At 36.3% G+C, this 21,457-nt stretch overlaps 2 protein-coding genes across 3 annotated transcripts; both read right to left on the bottom strand.

Annotated features, from left to right (window-relative positions):
* On the bottom strand, positions 1-1,093 carry rprm3 (reprimo, TP53 dependent G2 arrest mediator homolog 3). The gene has a single exon (XM_051662774.1). It carries the CDS (start codon positions 878-880, stop codon positions 569-571), a length of 312 nt encoding a protein of 103 aa, XP_051518734.1. The 5' UTR covers positions 881-1,093; the 3' UTR covers positions 1-568.
* Positions 1,094-15,118: 14,025 nt separating this feature from the next.
* Positions 15,119-20,528, bottom strand: LOC127420449 (nuclear receptor subfamily 4 group A member 1-like). Of its 2 annotated transcripts, none has more exons than XM_051662750.1 (7): positions 20,386-20,528; positions 17,973-18,760; positions 17,686-17,815; positions 16,590-16,753; positions 16,271-16,473; positions 15,903-16,081; positions 15,119-15,795 (listed from the first exon to the last, which is right to left on the bottom strand). In XM_051662750.1, the coding sequence occupies exons 2-7, from the start codon at positions 18,756-18,758 to the stop codon at positions 15,539-15,541; spliced, it is 1,719 nt and encodes a 572-aa protein (XP_051518710.1). In that variant the 5' UTR covers positions 18,759-18,760; positions 20,386-20,528; the 3' UTR covers positions 15,119-15,538. The 2 variants fall into 2 exon arrangements, with proteins under 2 accessions (XP_051518710.1, XP_051518711.1); XM_051662751.1 differs by having other exon boundaries at positions 17,973-18,678; positions 20,386-20,492.
* Between the last annotated feature and the right edge of the window lie 929 nt (positions 20,529-21,457).

The following is a 21,457-nucleotide window of genomic DNA, read 5'->3' as shown; positions in this document are numbered from 1 at the left end:
GTAAACAGTTATGTTATGTTTATATTCTTTTATATATTGATAGACAGAAGAAATCCAGTTCTTCGCCAAAGAAGGTTGAATGATCCCAAAACATTGTTTTAGAACTTTAATTTATTTTTAATCCATTTACATGCAAGTTTACAATGATCTTTCTAAAACCCATAAAGAAAAACCCAATTATTTCCATGGACTCATAAGATGCAAATTATTCAGCAAAGGAGCCCACTTTGAGAGAGAGAGAGAGAGAGAGAGATGTACATTCTTCACAAAATGTTAATTTTTCATGTCCATCCGCTGTTTCAAGCTGGATTAATGAATGTATGTCTCATCTTTCTCTGCTCATGATTTCAGTTGCCTTAATGAAGTTTTAAAAACTGTGGAAAGTGGAGACGCAAGACATTTAACAGACAAGAACCGGTCTAGAGAACATCCATTGTCAGCAACATGCAGGCTGAGGTCCAGGATCAAATGTGAAAAAATTCCATCTAGTTGGCAGGAAGATCAAACCCTCACTTGCCATCAGTCTCTTTCTGTTAAGTCACTATAGTGAGATTAATGACACATTAACTCATGCAGCGATCATGATAATTTCCGCATCTTTTGAAGGTCTGCGGTCCTCCACCAGCAGGTTTATCATACTCTCGGACTTAATGAGCAGATTGCAGCCGAGGAAAAAGATGCCGAAAATGACAGTCAGTGAGAGCACACAGAGAACCGCTATTTGCACCAGACGCATGATGAACTGGTCGCGTTCCTCCTGCAGCGGCGCGCCGAAGCCGTCGCTCGTGATCACCGAGAAGTTGCAGCATCCTCGCACGCTTTCCAAGGGATTCTTGGCTGTAGAGATGGTCCGGTTAAATATTCCGTGTGAGACATTCATTTTGGAGTTTGTTCGGCGTGTCAAACGCTTAGTGTTGATTTTCTAAAACTTCAACTTCCAAAGGGACCTGGGATTGCCAAGGTCACATGTGTGCTTCCAAAATACAGATGGTTTAAAGTTCTTTTTAAGAGCCATAAATAGTCGTTAAAGTTTTGGTACATGCCAGATAACCTGGGTTACATATTCTATATACGGTATAGAACATCATTCAAGCATCTCTCCTTCAAAGTGATGTCTGGAAAAGCGCTCTCCGGTATTTCTATGCGCCTCTGAGCGCGCGATGAGAGGCACGGGCACGCGCGCGCACACTTTCTTCAATCTGAACTCAGGCCAGTGAATATCTATAGCCTTATACAATCACTGATGTGAAGAATATCTGATGTGGCTGAATTTTTGTTTGAGAGTGGTTTGTGTTGAGGAGGTTGTCGTGGGTTTTTATAATCTAATACCAGTCAAAAATGTAGACACATTTGGCTACATTTGTTTCTCATGGTCTTAACCTTTTAAATTATCTAAAGGTTTATTCTTAAACGCTTGTAATTAGGTTTGAAGGCAGATATCATTTATTTTATGCATGTATGATGAAGGTCTTTACACAACTAAGATTTAAAATGGATAAGTTGATCCAGAAAGGGAAGCAAATACAACATAGTGCTCAGCATACATTGGAAAAGTATATTTAGGGGTAACAGAATACATGTAACGGGATTACGTATTTCAAATACAAAATATAAGTAACTGTATTCCACTACAGTTACAATTTAAATCATTGGTAATTAGAATACAGTTACATTCAAACAGTATTTTGATTACTGAAGAGATTACTTTGCATTTTATTGTCATTTGTTTCATTTAATATTTAGTCCTTTCAGATGGAAAACATTTATACATATAAATGATGTGATCCAAAGTGAATTTGAACAGCGGTGAAACACTTTCTTATGATGTGTTACATTCATACGAGCAGACAGAGAAGTAAGTTTGAAGTACGTTTGGAGCAGAAGAAATAGAAATAAACCTTGTGTAAATTGTCAGCTTTACGCTAAGCTAAAATGCTATTTCTAGCCATTTTACATGCACATTACCAGGCACGATCATATTTTTTTATCAAGAAAATTCACGTTGGATCATAATTTATTTTATTTTTTCTAGTAAGACCTTTGATATTAGGGCAAAAATCTTATTCTTGGTGATAATTTTTGTATTGTTTTCCTGTAAAAATATCAAAAAATCTTGATCTTGTTTTAGAAACAACACTGCATAAGATATTTAGGTTTTTCAGAGAATGTATTTTTAACATGTGTATTTTGTCTTACTGTACTGGCAGAGTTTTTATAGTCAAAACAAGTGAAAAAAATCTACCAGTGCTGAAGAAGTAATCCAAAGTATTTAGAATATGTTACTGACCTTGAGTAATCTAATGGAATACGTTACAAATTACATTTTACAGCATGTATTCTGTCATCTGTAGTGGAATATATTTCAAAAGTAACCCTCCCAAACCTGTATGTATATATATATATATATATATATTCCAAACCCACAGTGGCAACCATCCATCTCAAAGTTTCTATCACAAAAAAAAAAACAAAAGTTTCACATTCTTTAACACTTTGAAAGTGAAAGTGAAAGTGAAGATTTATGGTAATAAAAAAAAGTCTTAAGATTAAATATTGATCTGTTTCTCAAACTCACCTATTATATTACTTCTGAAGATATGGATTTAACCACTGGAATCTACTGAATTACGTTTATAGGACCTTTATGTGATTTTTGGAGCTTCAAAGTTCTGGTCACCATTCACTTGCATTGTAAGGACCAACAGAGCTTAAATATTATTCTAATAATCCTTGTTTGTGTTCAGCAGAAGAAAGAAAGTCATACACTTCTGGGATGGCATGAGTGTGAGTAAATGATGAGAGATTTTTCATTTTTGGGTGATCTATCCATTTAACAATACTGTAACTGTATTGTGTTTAACAACCTTTAAACGCCAGATGGCAGCATTGCCTTGACCAATGGAACTGACTGAAAACGTGATCATGTAGATTTATCAAATGCAAACTGAAAAATGGCCAATGACAAATCCATTACTCATCATCTTACTGCACAAAATAAAAAGGTCAATAAAAGGTTGGTTAATAATGGCACCATACTATGTGTCGGAAAATTAAAACAAGTTTTCAAAGATATTTTAAAAAGTTTCTAACCACCTTGCAGCTAACTTTTTGATGCTTGATATTATCTACTCAATGAAAACCAATGAAAACAAATTTATTTTAAAAAAATGTATCCATACCATAGTAAAATAGTGGTCATGATATATTTTATAACTTTCTTAAGTTAGAACATTTATTTTAAAAAGCAAGCATCGCAATGATAGCACATGAAATCCCTACAGAGGCAACTTAAAAAGCAATGAGCTGTTTTTAAAGCATGTTACATTAGAACATTTTAAACATTTGCTACTTAACGGCAAAATATTTGCCTTTTTGTCACTAAGACTGTAACATTAGCTGTTGCTGACTTCTGCCTTTATATGTCTGCTTTGCTGTTGTTGGCTAGACATGTTCACAACCCTGAGAGACTACAAAATAATGTGTACCAGAATAAATATGGTTAATTTTTTTATGAAATTTCACAGCTTATTGTATTTACAAATGGTATTAAATGCATATACTGTACTTGTTGCTATCTTCCTTTCTGTCACTCAAAAAATTAAGTCCTTACCCTTACTTAATTGAACTGGAGAAAGTTTTTACACGAAATTGAATATTTTTTATTCAGAATAAGTCAGTTTCATAGAGCCAACATAATTTAGTTGGATTAGGTCCTAGCAGTTTTAATTCAACTTCATTACGTTTGTCATTCGATTTACTAAGATTGATTTAAATAATCTTCTTATGTCGGTCCAACTTAGTTGATCCTATTAATTATTATTATATTCCAGATGAGCAAGTATAAGGACAGTGAAACTGTTGTGCTGTCAATTTAATAGCAACTGCTAGTAGAGCTAAGCAGCACACAAATGAAGTATCATTTGAAAGTCGAGTCCATCCTCAACCTAAGCACAAGCAACAATCTTCACCACAATGATAACCCCCCGAAACTCCAGCATAACAGACGCTCATTTTAAATACCAATATAACAAAACATAAAACATTAACAAATCTCCTCCTATTCTCATCTAGCTCCAAAATGCATCAACACTTAATTTCATCATTTGTTCTACCTATCCAGTCCCATATGAAACATGCTGGGAAATGGAAATCCTCTGCCCAGTTTCATCAATGCTACATTAATGCTACAAAATGTATTCATGTAGTCCCAACTCAAATAGATTAAGTAAACTTCCATTTTACAAATTTAAATGGATAAAACACAATGAAATCAAGTTGTAACAAAATGTTCTAGAATTGTGTTACTTAAGTTCATTTTAATTAAGTAAACTGAACGCTTGTTCCTTTTTTTTTTGAGTGTATTTTTGCATGTACATCCCAGTGACAAACTTTCCTAGACTAGCAGCAAAATGTTGCAGTTGAGACTTGTGTAAAAGTATTCTTAGTTCACCATAGTGAGCTAACACTACTTTTAAAAAGAGAAACCCTCATTTTGTAACATCAAAACAGTTAGTTCCAGTTCTGGATGCTGATTGATCAATAGCCAAAAAAAAAAAAAAAAGAAAAAAAAAGGACCTCTTCACAGAGCTTCTATTTGTATCACTGTGCAGCACCCATAGCTGACAGCTATTCTTGTTGCATAGTTACGTTCTGTTGACTGTTTACTTGTCAGGGACTATATTTTAGCAGAGGGATGGCATTTAATGATTTTAATCTTAAAAAAGTGTGTAATTTTATTATGAGGCATCCAATTTATAAAAACAATAAGGCACTCGAGGCTGTGCCATAATGTGAAGATAGTCACGGCTAAAGGTATATATTCACAATATAGCACGGCCTTTTGTACCTTATTGTTTAATTAGCACACTTGTCTCAGGTTCATTATACAGTGTGCTGCATATTTGCATTTGGAAGTTTTAAACAAGAATCACTGCACAGTATGGTCAGAATAAATAAATGAATAAATAAATATAAAAAATAAGTTTGATTTAGTCAAATAATTAAACAAATAGCTACAGCACAGTACAATGCAGGGAGCCCACATGTTTGCTCAGCACTATTGGGGATGTAGTCATCATCACCCCGTTGTTACCAACTTGTTTCAGTTTCATCATGGTGCAGAATTTTTCTCAGGTCCAGGTGAGAGAGACGGTGTCACTTACAGTTGCCAAGTGGTGTGATAATCCCTGAGGAGCCTGACTTGGCTAACACGCACTCCGTCACATCTAAGTGCCGTTACTGATTTCATGTGATGAGAGGGTATTTTTAAACTCAAGGCTAATGTTAGAGCCCAGCAATACCCACACACGACACCCTTCTGACAGCCCAAAATATAATTCCTCTGAGGAACAACCTGTACACTGAAAAATCTACGCCTGTAGTGCATGGGTGAGTCTGTTAGAGAGAGTTAGAATGTGTTCACATGTTTGTGTTTATGTGTAAGAGATAAATATAAAATCATACACAAATGGGAGTTAAAAAAGGAAAAACAAACAATTATTATATTTTATTTCTCATTTAACAAACTTAAAGGTGAAGTGTTTCATTTCTGCACCAGCAAACGGAATCTGTTTTCAAACAGTTTTTCCAAACACTCCGCACTATCTTTTATTGGTCGGACGAACAGATAGTCCCACCCCAAACTCACGCTATTGGATGAGCCTATAGCTGTGTCTCGTTTGGAAGAATGCGTCCTCTGGAGGTCGCATTTGTCAGCCGCATACGTCATCGAGGCTGTCTCATTTCAGAAAATTGAGTAGGGCACTTCGAATGCAGCCTTTGAATGTGACCTTCTTTCACGGGAATTCAGAGGATCCATGAGGCGTATCCTTCATGGGCACTCACAATCCACAATTCTTTGCTTCAACGGAAATGTCTAAAAAAAAAATAATAATAACGCCAATTTGCCCGTAAATATGATGTTCAAACGCAAGTAATGTTAATTCCCAAGTTGAAGTACCTCAGTAGATGGGTGCAGAGTATATAATATGTATAATTATATTAATATATAATTAAAATAAAGTATTAGACTAAAAGTACACCTGTAAAATCTATTTTCTTTTCTCTTTACATCATTATAACTCTCCTAAAATGTACCTCATGCATTCCCTTCCAGAGGGACTTTGTTCACTTCTCATTTGAAGCGTTCACGCTTGTTAAAGAGTGGCGTGCTGTCATAGCAACCATGTTACGTTCCGTTTCCGTTTGTCCTACGAAGGCCTTCTCGTTTAAACGACACTTGTTTAAAGGAGGACACTCAGTATACTGCAGCCTTCAAAGGACGTGTTCTACCTAGCATGCAGCCTTCGAAACAAGACACAGCCTCTATGTTGCTGTATTGGACTGGTCGGACTCTTCTGCGTTTATACTACAAATATCTTAGAGGCAGTTCACACAAACACATTTTGGTGTCCGTCTTTGCTGTTTTTTAATTGTTTTTCTATGCAAACATGCGCTAGATGGACCACTTTGATCGCTGCACCACAACTTGCTGTTTTTTTAAATGTCTCTTAACTGGGTATATAAAAAACACTCTTGAGAAACCTGCTTTCTGTTCGATTTGTTGCACTGCAACTAGCTTTTTTAAATGCAAAACCGAATTCCGTGTGAACGAACCCTTTGTTGTCTCTGCATGTTAAGGTAACTTTTGTCTTTGTGTCATCTTGGACTCACACTGACACCTAGTGGCTTGGAAGCAGCATCATTTAAAATCAATAGTTTTCAGTTTAATGCCATTGTAGATATTTAGTATTCACAGCAATGATTACTTTAATCAATGAGTGAAAGTGTCAAATAACAGGACAGTTACTGAGATTAAGCGAGTAGTATTCAGCTGGTCATGTGATTCTAACATGGCAGCTCCCATGTGCGGACCCACTCCATGTAGAATAAAACAGCTTTTATAAGGTTACTGATATAACTGGAGTCTTCATTTTAATGTCAGTGGTCATGATTTTCTTTCATACAGGTATATTGCAAAATGACAATTTACAAAGAGTAAAACTTTTTTTGAGGAAAAAATTACTGAATGCACCTTTAAACTAGGATATGAGAAAATAAATTAGTATTCCAAAAATTACACACTTCCTCTTTTGCACACCCTTTGATATTAAATCACGTGAAATATATGAATTACATATATCAAAAAATAATAAATAAATGAAATTCATGATATCAAGAATGAAATTACTACTTGTGAAAGTGCTAAATATGTTTGCACTAGTTAAAATGTTAATTCTTGATATAAAAAATGATGTCATTACCAACTAGTAGAATTGCAACTAGTAGATCTTCACAGTGATGTCATTCACTCCTATTTAAAATGCAATTACAGTTATCTATTATTACTTTCTTAACTGAAAATCTAATTTCACATATCAGCAATGCACTTCTTACTAGCAAAACGTATAATTTTTTTATATCAACAATTACATTGTTAAATGTCCATTCCTGATATCTGTAAATGTATTTCAACATGATTTGGTATTGATTTTAGGATTTTCAGATATCAATAAACTGGAGAATAATTAAAGATATCGTGAAAGGCTTTCTCACTGGTTATAATCACATTACAGATATCTGAAGTTAACATTGCCACTAGTGAAAAAACTAATTACAGATAACAAAAAATAGATTTTTTTTTTTTCTAGCAAGAAATGCATTGATGATTTCGTGAAACTGGAGTAAGAAATTCATTAAAGATAGTTGTGTTTTGAATAGTAGTAAATGACAGATCATTGTGAAATACTACTAGTGAAAATGCAATTACACTCACTGAGCACTTTATTAGGAACACTATGGCCCTAATAAAGTGCTCAACCTGGTCTTCTGCTGTTGTAGCCCATCCGCATCAAGGTTCGATGTGTATGCTATTCTGCTCACTACAATTGTACAGAGTGGTTAACTGAGTTACCGTAGCCTTTCTGTTATGCCATGGTCGAAATAACTGAGATCACATTTTTCCCCATTCTGATGGTTGATGTGAACTTTAAATGAAGCTCCTGACCCGTATCTGCATGATTTTATTACATAGTACTGCTGCCACACGATTGGCTGATTAGATAATCTCATGCATAAGTAGGTGTACAGGTGTTCCTAATAAAGTGCTCAGTGATTGTATCTCAAGAATTGTGTTTTACTAGTTGAAATTCCATTTTTGATATTAAGAATGTGCATTTCTGCAAGTTATGATGTCATTTTTTTATACCAAGAATTAAAATTTTAACTAGTGCAAATGTAATTCATAATGTCAAAAAATAATACTTTCCTAGTAGTAATTCCATTCCTGATATCAAAAATAAGCATTTTGACTAGTAAAAATTGAATTGTTGATATTCTGCACATGATTAAATGTCAATTCGGCTTGCCATACTTCATCTTTACGTGGAAACAATGTCTGTTCCTGCTATACAAGATAGCTATTTTACTCATTCATTTGCATTTTGTAAAATAATACACCTGCTCAGCCAGTTTCATAGAAGTTCTGAGACAAGATCCTGTCTATTGTGGTTGACAAAACATGTGGCTAACATGAAAAGCTATGTTAATACAAACAGACAAATTTAACTGCATGTCACTTGAAATGTGAAACATTACTGTCCTTTCAGTCTGTCTGGTGGTAAGGCTCATTTGTAACAATGCAGTTGCTCTGTGTACAGGCCTCACTGAATACACTGAACCATTCCCTACTGGTCATGTCACTAGAGGGGGTCCCAATGTGACCAGCTGCATATATGAGTGTTATATTTTTTCAGTTTATTTTAGTAATGTATTAAAGGGGTCACATCATGAGGAATTAATCTTTTGAGATAAAAGAGCTTGATGTACTATGAAAACATAATGTAAGTTTCAGAACTCAAAACTTCCTCCAAAAAGACCATTTATAGGAACTAAGACCACATCCACACTAATAAGTTTTTACTTGAAAACATATTGATTTTGCTACAGTTAAGCCTCTCAACCACACTAGAACAGTATTTTGCTCCACCAAAATAACTTTAACATTCCAAACATTCTTTGGAAAACAATTACGTTATGGGAAACTGAAAACAAAGTTTTCAAACGAAAATGGATTTTTGTGGGACGTGGCCTAAGCTGCAACATCTACTCCTGAACTTCCACAACTTTTTTGACATCTATGATGCCCTTTGAGGTTTTTCAGAAACTTTGCAGACATAGTCACAGTTAGACGCTATTAGTAGAGTCAGTATAATGTATAATAGTGTGTAATAGTTAATTTAATTATTATTACTGTTAGGGATAGGGTTAGGTTATGGTTAGGGTTATTTAATTTAATTTTACATTTATTTTGTTTCATTATTATTATTTATATTATTATTTTAATAAATATTTTTCATTATTATTACTTGATTATTATATATTTATAATATCAAATTATTAATTATGTTAAGTTTATGTTTATGAAAAGTGATTAATGTTTGATTTATGCCATCCTAATGTCATTAACTGTTAATGCAAGCAAAAATGTACACTTTTTTTAAGTTTAGTTCTCCTTTTTGATGGCAAAGAAAAATGCTGATTTGGTCGAGCTCACCACGTCATAATGGAGTTCAGGAATTTTTCTTTGAATTTTCTCCTCTGTTCAGGCAGGCAAAATGGGTTGCGTCAGAGTTGAATTGTGTGGTTAGCGATCAAGAATTCTTGTGATTATTCCCAGGGTAAAAGGCTTTCTCTGTTGTGTGAGGAGGTTCTTGTCCAGGTGCTGTTCTGTGATTTATTTTATTTTCTGTCCAAATAAATGGGATGATTGTTTGAGAGCTGCATATTGGAACAAGTGCAAAATGGAAATAACCAAAGTGCCTCGTTTTGAATGAAGCATATTTAAAGGGACAGTTCACCCAAAAATGAAAACTCTTATCATTTACTCACCCTCATGTCATTCCAAATCAGTATTACTTGTTCTCTTCTGTGGAAAACAATTTGTTCACATTCTGCTTCCTTGTGTGTTCCACAAATGAAAGAAATTCATACAGGTTTGGAACAGCATGAGGGTGAGTAAAGGATGAGAGAGTTTTCATTTTTGGGTAAACTTTCCCTTCAACTTTTGACACATACATGCATTGATCTATCTTTATGTATTATCTTTTTTTCCTATCTTACTCTTAGTAGTTATGTCTCAGTCTCTTCTCTCTAATTCAAAACACTGCAAGACCATATTAACATAGTTGAAACAGGACACATTTTCACACTGCAGCATGACATATCACATGATGCCCAATCTGGATTGGTTCAGCAATTTCAGACTGTGTCATGAGTTCAGTGTGTACAGTACATTTTTCATTTGCTTTTATGCTGCGCTCACTATCAATCTCATAGTTACTGCACCTGTTTAGTGCATGGCAAGGCATCAACAACATTGTCAACTCATTCACTGAAACAGCATGGGCGTTCAGTTTATAAAAATAGCCTTGCTGTCTGTGTCTCTGTGAATGAAAAAATGTTGCAGGCAGAATCACCAACAAGGAAAAAATAAAAGCTACAGGAAATGTAGGCTAACGCACTTACAGTATATGAACGGGTTTAAAGGAATAACTCACCCAAAAACGATAATTCTCTTATTCCTATCATTTTCCCATCCTTATAACATCTCAGACTCTTTTTGTTTTGTGAACTATCCCTTTAAATACTCTAATAATAAATGCATTATGCAAAATTGCAATTTGTACAATGCAGACAATCATTTTCTTAATCAGTATTTTTGTTTGGTTTTCCAGGGAAAATCAGCCTCTAAAGCAAGATAAATTTGCATGACAAGCAAAATTGTGTAAGATAACATAGTCTAATAATGTAAAATATATTGTAGGATAATAAATTTTACCCAATTGGCAAATAGTATCACAGAATTGTGTTATTTATGCTGAAAATAAGACAAAAGAATTTGCCAATGGAGTAAGACATTATTTAATTCAATATGTTTTCTATAAAAAAAACAGTATGTCTCAATAGGCAGTTTTGCTTTTATCATCATTTACATATGTTAAAGGGATATTCCGGGTTCAATATAAGTTGAGCAGAGCTGAATCAACAGCATTTGTGGCATAATACTGATTACCAAAAAAATTAATTTTGACAAGTCCCTCCTTTTCTTTAAAACCACCAAAAATCCAGCCAGGTCTCCTAAGCAACCAAATTGGCCCAGTTGCTAGGGAGGGTAGATTCACATGGGGTAACCTCCTCGTGATTGCTATAATGTGATTTGCTCTCTGTGGGGCGTGTGGTGAGTTGTGTATGGATGCCATGGAGAATATAATAGAATAATGTCTCCGCAATAACGTGATCATCAAGCCACGTGTTAAGATGTGCGGACTGACATTCTCAGACGCGGAGGCAACTGAGATTCGTCCTCCGCCACCCGGATTGAGGAGAGTCACTACGCCACCACAAGGACTTAGAGCACATTGGGAATTGAGCATTCAAATTGGGGAGAAAAAGGGGAGAAAAAAAAACAAAACAAAAAAAAAAAAAACACCAACGAAAAATCTGGGTTCTACTGAGGCACTTACAGTAGAAGTGAATGGGGCCATTCCATAAACGTTAAAATAATCACTGTTTCAAAAGTATAGCCACAAGACATAAACAATATGTGTGTGAACATAATTTTAGTGTGATAAAATTGCTTACTAAACATTTCTGTGTAAAGTTATAACAAATTTTACAACTTTGTTGCCATGATGATGTAATCTCAACAAACCCTAAAACGATTGTAAAAACAAGTATTTAAAAAATGTTACAGCTCAAATAATATTGAGTTTTAACAGAAGAATTAGTGCTTTTATAAAAATTATAAGTTTCATATTTCTGCCTTTAAACTCTCCAAAAATGGTCCCCATTCACTTTCATTGTTTTCGGCTAAATCCAGTAACAGGCTAGTAAAGAAGTTTGTTGATGACAGCTACATTTTACATTCTAGGTTTAGAAAAAGTCTTTGAATCTTGATACTGTATGTCAGATTGGCTGATTTGTAGTGATTGGCTGGATTTATTTCCACCACATCAATATAACTGAATAGACTTAAAAGGCCATCAATATAAGTGAGCACCTGTTGTGTGATTAGTGTGTCATCTGACTGTGTTAGTGTCTTGCGTCTGATCATTCTGTCCCTCCTTGTTAGTGGACTGCGTGGCAGAACTCTGAACAACCTTTGGGCCCTTTTCCAAAACTTGCTGCTTACAAGCGAAACTTGAGCCTCCCTGTCGGTCTTGTTTTATATCCCAGCATTCCTGTGTTCTCAAGTCTGCTAGTGACAGTATTGTATTGGAGGTTTTACATTATAAATGTAACCTTTTGAAGCAAAACCTGTTTAATTGTCACCATGGTAATGTGCTCTTCAACACCTTGTTTTAATGTTGCAATGAAAATCTGGACATGCAAAACATGGAAACTGTGGGTATTTTTGTAAGTTGTCCCCAGCCTTGCCCACATAACTGGTGTAATCGGAGTGATAGTGACTTGATCCAATTACTTCTTGTGGATGAACTCTGGTATGTTTTATTAGAGAGATGCCATGTCCTTCAGATGTTCTGATAAGTTTTCCATTCCAGACAATTTTATAACTGTTCTCCAGTCTGCTGACTCACTGTTTGGGTTTCCCAAAAGCAAACAATTTGTATATTTTTGATTGTATATAATTATAATAAGGATTCATAATTCCATCCATCCGTCCATCCATCGAGTGTAATTGATTTCAGGTAATCACTTCAAATAAACTTATTTAATAATAACAACACACAAACAAGCAAAATGTTGCCAAATGCTGAAGTTTTTCCCCCCTCATTTCTCATTGTCAAATTGACAAAGGAGCAGATTAGGTTACATAACCACAATGATGAGCTAAAATTATTTACTATAGGGTTTCCTCTATCTCCTGACCATCCATGCAAGTTGTTCACAAAAGCTGTGTCTGGCATGTTCATGAATATATTACGATAAAACCCTTATCTTAACGTTTTATAAAGACATAAAGAAGTGTCAAAGAGTAAGCAACCTGTAACTGCAAACTATGAAGATGATTATATAACATAAAACATTGCCCTAGCTAACTCTTTGGTTTCTTGGGATATCTCTTTTCTATAATGACTCAATTTGAAACTTACGGTAAGCCCCTTTCAGGCCAATTTCATTGCCACCACCCAGGTATTATGTGAAATTTAGAATGACCAAGGATTACATAACATATCAGCCTAGGGTCTCTGATGTTGAGGATCCCTTTCAATTCGAGCCCCAAAATTCACCTGTTGGTCTGGGGAGCTGGCAGAAGGTATCACACATAATCCTTGGCACTTGCTTTGTCTACTTTCCTTGCTGATACCACTGGCCACATAGTTTGGCAGGCACAGGATGTGTCAGTGCAAATTACAGTGGCCCAAAATTAGGCCACAGAATTCTGTTCTCTGCAGGGGAGAGAGAATATGTGACACCCAGCAGCCATTGTGGTATGTAGCATGACTGGGTCAGCCATCAGAGAGGTTCAGTGCTTTGAAGCTACCGCACAAAATTATTAATAAATACCTCTTATGGACAAACAGGGTCAATGTGTTCCATAGTAGTCTAGAGTGATACAGTACTTCTTGATAGTGGCAAGAAGGGGGTGCAGAGGCAGCTATGGCTCATAAATCTCTTTATGTATAATAAGGGAAAGTCACATGATGCGGCTTGTGTAACTCAAAGGCAGTCCGACACTGTTGTGATGAAATTAGCTGAATGAAATCTGAGACGACTTTTACACCCTAAAATATATAGGCTGCTGTATGGGGCCCCTTTAGACAAACTGCAAACTGGCTGGTGGTACTCTACTGGAAATTTTTATCATTACAGAACACAAAGGAAATTATGAAACCATTTGTGAAGGAATGCCAGTGAAGTATTATCAATAATTATTGGTAGAAAGTGAAAATATAAACTATATTCACAACTAGATTTTGAAATTGATGTGAGTGGTGTTTGCTGTGAAAAACTTGCAGCCACAAAACTATAATGTTGTGGGTGGTTGCCAGGATGGTTGCTAAGGTGTTCAGAGTGGTTGCTATGTGATTTCTAGGGTGCTCTGGGTGGTTACTAGGGTGTTCAAAAGAGCTCTCCCTGAAGTCTCTATGATATTCTGGTCCCTAGATAGGGCTTGAGCCTCTATGTGGGCAATAATTAAAATTTTAACAGTATTTTAAAGAAGAAAACCACTCAGATCTTGCTTGAGATCTTGCTTGAAAAAATCTCTTTTATCACTAAAACAATTTATCTCAAATGCTAACATATGAAAATGATGAATATTTCTCAATCAGTAATGTAAAGAAAGTATAAGCACCAAAGATGATTTCTGTTCACAATATATTTAATATTGAGAGCTGCACAAAATCAATGAAAGATAAGCAATATCTTTCATTTTATGTAATAATAAAAAAAAAAAAAACAGAATGCCCAAACTTGATTTTGTCATTGTGAGAAAAAGTTACAGTATGCAGAAGCTCTTGCCACATCTATACATCTATAAAACACATACATACAAATGTAATAACTCTAAGGTTTGACTGGTACACTAAACTAAGTCAGGTTCAGTAATAAAACTCGAAGTATTTTCACATAAGAAGCTGTACATGGTACATGTACAGTAGCTGCACTGGATCTCTTGTGACCTTTCAAAAATATTAATGAAAAATCTTTAAAAAAACTATTGAATCTTAAAATACACCTGTTTGTCACTTAAACAGGTTTGATACATTAGCCATATAACAACAGTGTACCACGTTCCTCGATTGCATTCACATCAGTTCTGTACTCAGTGTATCTGTGTTTTCAGTGTAAAGGTTAAGGCTGAAACATTTCTGAGCATGTTTAAGGAGATAATGTTCTGGCAATTGAGAGAATTTTTAAGGCTTTTTCTTAATAATTTAAAGCTGATATGTGTCATTTCTGTGCATGTTTTCCAAACAATCTCCTGTCTTTGTTTCGGTGAAATCGGCCTACCAATGGCTTATTTATAGTTGTCTCTGCATATTAAGCCGGGATAGGAGACAGTATTTTAACACTGAAAAAATTACACATTTCGGCTTTAAGCATCCAAGTAAATGCCTTTTCTATTTTTCCTTTTCTGTTTTGGTCCATCACCTTTCTAACCTCCCATAAACCACAGGTAATGGTTTACGGGAAATTGGATGTTCAGTTGGATACTTAGATGCTTTTATATTTTGAATATGACCTCTGATAATATGTCTAATACTGATTTTATGGGAATATCTGCATGCATTTCTTTCATATAGAAACCACATACAGGACGTTTGATTTTCTCTTTGTTTTGCACCATTGACCTGAAATGCTACTGGATGTCTTAATGAATTTACTTTTGAAGACTCTGTAACTTAGGATCCAAACTCGGGTGTAAGTAGAATGTCATCTTTCTCTGATTCCATTGAAAGAAAGCAGAGAACAGCAAGCAATACAGTCCTTTAAGATCCCCAAACATCAAACTGCTCATATCCGTATTTTTCACCAGTTTAAGTCACTTCGGTTGTCCACATATAAAATCTCATTAGAATGGCAATGTGTCCATGAAGATTTTATCCACAATTGGTGGAGGAGGGACCAAGTCTTCCAGTTTAAGGTAGAAGATTCGCTGGAGACCCTGAGTGCACAGTGTTCTCAGCTCAGGAAGCTTGCCCAGGAGTCGGGACAAGTTGTTGGGCCGGGTGGCTTCATGGGCACTTGTGGAGACCTGGTCTCTGAGACATGTGATCAGGCGGGTTTGGAGGTCCTCGACCTGTTTGGGCTCTTTCAGGCCATGACGATCTGTAGGTCACAGTCTGGATTAGAGACTTCATTTTTAGGTTTACAACACGGTAAATCTTGTGATGGGTAAAATATAACAAACAAAAGATCAAAAGACAGTCATGTACCTGTGATTATGACCAGTGTGGCAAGGCAGGAGAAAGACGAGACATCCAAGTTCAAGCGATGTAAACTTTGAGAGAACTCCATGATTGAGTCAATCCAGTCACCAAAGCTTCGCACACACTGCGTCCGGTGGAGAACCACACCATTGCAGAAAATAAGTTTGTCTGTCTCAGGGTTTGACCTGGAGTAAATGTAAAGAGATGAATAAGTTTTCTGCTGATAGACTACTTATTTTATGGCAATAAACTACATAACATCGACAGCAATAAGTTCTTAAAGGGATAGGTAATCAAAAAAATAAAACCATCCCAGGACTGAGTACTGTACAGATACACAAATTTACTGTCATACAAATTGAAATTCACTGTACCTGTAGGCTAGCCGAAGTATGAATAGCTCAACAAATGCTGACTCCAGGAGAAGCTCTTGGTCTTCCTTACAAAAGGCGTTGAATCCAGGGATGTTTCCAGCCCACTTTCTGATAACATCCATTGATCCTGTTAGCAGGTCATAAAATTGCTGTATGTCGTTGGCATCCTCCTTCTCAGACAATCCAGATACTGATTCCTGATACTAAACAATGACCAAAAACAATGAATTACCTTTATAAGTGTGCAGAAGCATAATACAATATAAAAGATATGTAGAAAACATTGAACATTGTACAGTGAAGTGTGTTTTGTCCTCACCTTTGAGTAGTCCAGATTTCCACTGGCAGGGTTTGAGTCAATATGGGCAGTGATGAGAGAGGCGATGAGGTTTACAGGGGAGGAGACAGACACTGAGTCTTGGACAACTTTTGGCTTGGATGGCAGACGACCCCTTCTACCTTTCAGGCTGTCTGTTCTCACAACTACACAAAGGGAAAATATATGTACTTATTAAAAATGCCTTGAGTATGTGGACTTTTTAAAAGGAATATTCTGATTTTGATGCAAGTTAAGCTCAATCAGCATCATTTGTGGCATAATGTTGATTACCACAAAAAAAACAAAAAAAAATATGGATCGTCCCTCTTTTTTTTTTCCAAAGCAAACATTAGGGTTACAATGAGACACTTACAATGGAAGTGAATGGGGCCAATTTTTGGTGGGCTTAAAGACAGAAATATGAAGCTTATAATTTATAAAAGCACTTACATTATTTCTTCTGTTCAATCTAATGTATTATTTGAGCTGTTAAATTGTTTAAATCATACTTTTTACAGTCGTTTTAGGGTCTGTTGACATTACATTGTCATGGCAACGAAGTTGTAAAATTGGATATAACTTTACAGAGAAAAGGTTAGAAAGCAAATTTATCACACTGAAGTCATGTTAACACCCATATTATTTATGTCTTGTGGCTATACTTTTGAAACAGTGAGTATTTTAACGTTTACGAATTGGCCCCATTCACTTCCATTGTAAGTGACGCACTATAACCAAGATTTTACCTTTTTTAAAGAAAAGGAGGATCAAGTCCAAATGTATTTTTGTGGAAATCAATATTATGCCACAAATGCTGTCGATTGAGCTTAACTTTTATTGAACCCGGAATATTCATTTAATACAGAATTAACCCAGTAGAAATTATAGTGCACTGGCAAACAGTAATGTCATATAAAAATGGCAATTATAAAATTGGAATTACAATAATGTTATGTTAAATATACCTTATGTATCTTGTATATATTTTCTTGTATGCAATAGATGGATGGATGGATACACATACACACAAGGCATACAAGAAAATACATACAAGAAAACTGTCCATTCATTGCCTGTTGGAGGTATTTGTTCTTACCTTCTTTTACCATTCCTACAGCTAGGCACTTTTGGAAGCGGCAGAACTGGCATCTGTTTCGCCGCCTTTTGTCCACTGGGCAGTCTTTGTTGGCAAGGCACACATACTTGGCATTTTTTTGTACAGTACGCTAAAAATCAAAAAGGACCTTTCAGTTGAATCAAGTCTAATACCCCAGTACCAAATGCTGAGATTAATTAGCATAATTATTTGAAATAATACTGTTTATTAATACTATATCATAATATTATATGACAATATGCTTATGTTAATATGACCTGTCTTACCTTGAAAAAGCCCTTGCATCCTTCACAGGTGCGCACCCCATAATGCTGGCAGGAAGCATTGTCTCCACACACTGCACAGCGTCCCTCATTTCCTGTGGGGCTTCTAACTTTAGGGGAGAGATGTCCGTCCATCAGTGCAGACCCATCCCGACTGCCCTGCTCCAGGCTGAGCGGACTGAAGGGAAGAGGAGAACCGTGCTGCGAGGTTTGAGAGAACGGGTCCTGATCTGGGAGCTGAGACTGCATCTGGCCCAAGGGAGAAAGCTCATTGGCTGTGACATGCCCAAAATTTAAGTATGAGGGAGTCTGAGCCAGAGGTGTTTTCTCAGAAGTCCAGCAGCCATCATCCGGGGAGCAAGGACCATAGGTGCTATCCCAGGCCGACATAGGCTGGAACCCAGGGGTGGAGGGTGACGGAGCAGAGGCTGGTCTTCCAAAGCAGTTTGACCCACCTGAGGAGGACAATGTCTCATCCAGGTAACTCAAAGCAAATGTGCCTGGGTAGCAGCCGTACACATGGAGGTCATCCAGCTTGAATGCGGAGTCCTGTCCGGAGGTGATGCCTGCACAGGTAGATGCAGCACCTGTGGCAATCTGGCAGGAGTAGGTGTCAAACTCGCCCATGTAGCCTCCGACCAGTGAGGTGATGCTGGGTAGAGAGGGCGTAGATAGCTGGTCCCGCTGGTCACTTACATCCATGGCCAACCTGGAGGTGAAGTCAGGATTCAAAAACTCTGAGCTGAAGAGGGAGCTCTGAACTCCATGTTGACTTTGAACACAGGTCATTTCTGTAGAACAGAACCACAACATCTACTTTTCAATACTGTAGATATTGCCTCAGAAATGTCTCACAAAAACCAAACATGGATGGGGAGAGGGCAAGCTTGAAATGTGCCACCTCAGATATTTGGGCCAAATGGGTTTTTGAGTGACACCCCTGCCTGTACTATGCCATCAAATACCTCAAGAACTGAACTCAATGTCCTGACCTACAACTAGACTGCACCTAATGCCTTATTTACAGGTCAAGGAGTCTGTATTAAAACCAGTTTTCTGAAGTCCTCTGAGATTCTATGAAAACTTGGAGAGCTGTCTAGCTGGAAAGGGCTGCCATGTTTATTTTGTCACTGCATCCAGAGACTGAACACCGTCATATGAGCAGGACACGTGGGTTTTGCCTTATCGAGAGGGTGTGAGTACGTTTGTGTGGGCGGCAACACATGCGAGACGGAGTCAGTGGTGTTTATGGAACTTTTTAGATGGATCCGAATTTCCCCAACAAACACAGACAATGAGTATTTGAGTATTATCTTCAGAATGTTCCATAAGGTAACTGATAATCTAAATGAAGAAGAGGCCTGATTTGTAGAAAGACAGATTTGAATATGCACAGTGAGGGAAACTGCATTCAAATCACACTAAATGCAAAACATTACCACTCCATATTAGTCTAATCTCATTTCCACTACACTTATTTTTAGATTGGCAATGGAAAAATATGGAAAACATGCCAATGTCTGTTCTGCAGCCATAATTTTATACTTGAACTCACTTTGCATTTCATAAAGGGTATTATGGTCGAACAGTTTGACAGACTGCCTTGACCTTGCCCAAGGTGAGAACATGGCACCACCTGATATTCATCTGACCCCTGAACTCAAACACATATGCAAGCTGTCATTTGACTGACCCCATATACTATATATGAACACTGATTAATGCACATTAACTGACTAATCCTAATTAACTAGTTTATTCAATTCAGAAATATATTTTAATATGACTGAACCAACCTGACAACATTAGGTTACAAGACATTTTAAGGGTAATTTCAGATAGAAATAGTCCCTTAAAGCAACAACCGCACAGTTTCACTTTTTATAGTGCAGTCGATGCATTTGCAATGTACAGCGTTTAAGAGTTTTTTCTATCAACAACATCACGTGTGAAAGCAACACACACTTCATGTATAGTACATATCATAGTATAGGCTACAAATGGAAGATGTGTGCAAATATATTGTCGGCTGCGTTCACAGAAGCACCTGTTGCATCGAGACATTGCGCGTGCACCAGTGAAACAGTTTTTATTACAGTTATTTAATTTAGCAGTTTTAAATGGCTTATGATTAAGTTTAAACCATGTTTCAAATGTTATGTCTTAATAATACCTCGTCCCTGAAGGTGCTGGAAGCGCACTTTGTTGTTTCGGAATACCTCTCGCGCTCCACAGAATGAATAACACATTAAAAATAGACCTGAACCGCACAATGTTTTATTTGATAAATATACACGTCTATTTTGTACTAATGCAAACACATATGCTGTTCGTATAGGGTTTAAATTAAGCATAAATAAGTGCATCAGAAAAAGAAATGCAATAACTACGTTTTAAAAGATAAATAATTACTAACCTGATTATGTATTGCAGTGCGGGACTTGTAAGCGTCCGTATTCCAAGTGATGGATACTCATGTATAACGTCCACGGCCACGACGAGACGGTTTTCTCACATTTCTGTAAGCGAGCTGATATTTACCGACTACTTTATTTTGCCGTTACGTCAGAGGTTGCATCCTCTCGAGGCGTTCCAATGGCAAATATGGCCATGCAGGGGCGGAGATCCTCAGCGAATCTTTCCGGATGCCGTCCAATCAGAGTGCTCGAAGTTAAAAGACATGACGCACGCACGGGATTCCATTGACGCAAACAATCCGCACGTTTATTGTTCTAAATATAGTGGCGTACTGCTGTGCAACAACTCGTTGAATTTAGTTAAAAATAGTGATGAAAGACACAAATAGCAAATAGCAGATAAGCAAAGATGAGCAACATATCGTGTAAAAAACACACACAAGACTTTTACTTGTTTAAAACAGGAATAGAATGGTGAGACTCGAGGCAAATGAAAACAAGCGTTCTACTTGTGTCTACTTTTGCATTGCAGTACAATTTGAAGTCATTTTATATGGATTAAGTTTACTGGGCATTGCTGAACTGAAATATGTATATATATATATATATATTTAAAAAATAACTGCCTTTTCCAGTAACTCTTTAACAAAAATGAACAATACTTTTACAGTACTTTTTAATCTTTAATGTTAATTTCAACAAATACATTTAACAAATTAAAAGTATTTGTTAACATTTGAAAATACTGTTATTCATTGTTAGTTCGTGTTAGTTCATAATGCATTTACTAAAGTTAACATTAACCAAGATTAATAAATGCTGTAGAAAAGTATTGTTCTTTGTAAGAACTTGATTTCTAATGCATAAACAAAAATGTTAACAAATAGAACCTTGTGGTAAAGTATTACTTTACCCTTTTTTCTGACATTAGGCTATTGCATAATATATTTCCTCCCCTAGACAACCGCAAAGAACCCACGAGGGTAGGGCTACACCTGCATGACCTGAACGTGTCAAAACTTGATAGTGTCTGAGAGAGAAAAGAAAAAAAATGAAAACGGAAGTTAACGC

This window comes from Myxocyprinus asiaticus, chromosome 29 (assembly GCF_019703515.2).
Source record: "Myxocyprinus asiaticus isolate MX2 ecotype Aquarium Trade chromosome 29, UBuf_Myxa_2, whole genome shotgun sequence".
Taxonomy (NCBI): Eukaryota; Metazoa; Chordata; class Actinopteri; order Cypriniformes; family Catostomidae; genus Myxocyprinus; species Myxocyprinus asiaticus.
Note: the sequence above shows the minus strand (reverse complement) of the source record. Positions and strands in the feature narration are given on the sequence as shown.

Coding starts and splice junctions, on each gene's coding strand:
- rprm3 (XM_051662774.1), bottom strand. CDS start 880: ATGAATGTCTCACACGGAATATTTAACCGGACCATCTCTACAGCCAAG.
- LOC127420449 (XM_051662750.1), bottom strand. CDS start 18,758: ATGACCTGTGTTCAAAGTCAACATGGAGTTCAGAGCTCCCTCTTCAGC. Junction 16,474..16,589: donor GAAATCTGGACTACTCAAAG/GTGAGGACAAAA, acceptor GTCATTGTTTAG/TATCAGGAATCAGTATCTGG. Junction 15,796..15,902: donor CACACTGGTCATAATCACAG/GTACATGACTGT, acceptor TGTGACCTACAG/ATCGTCATGGCCTGAAAGAG.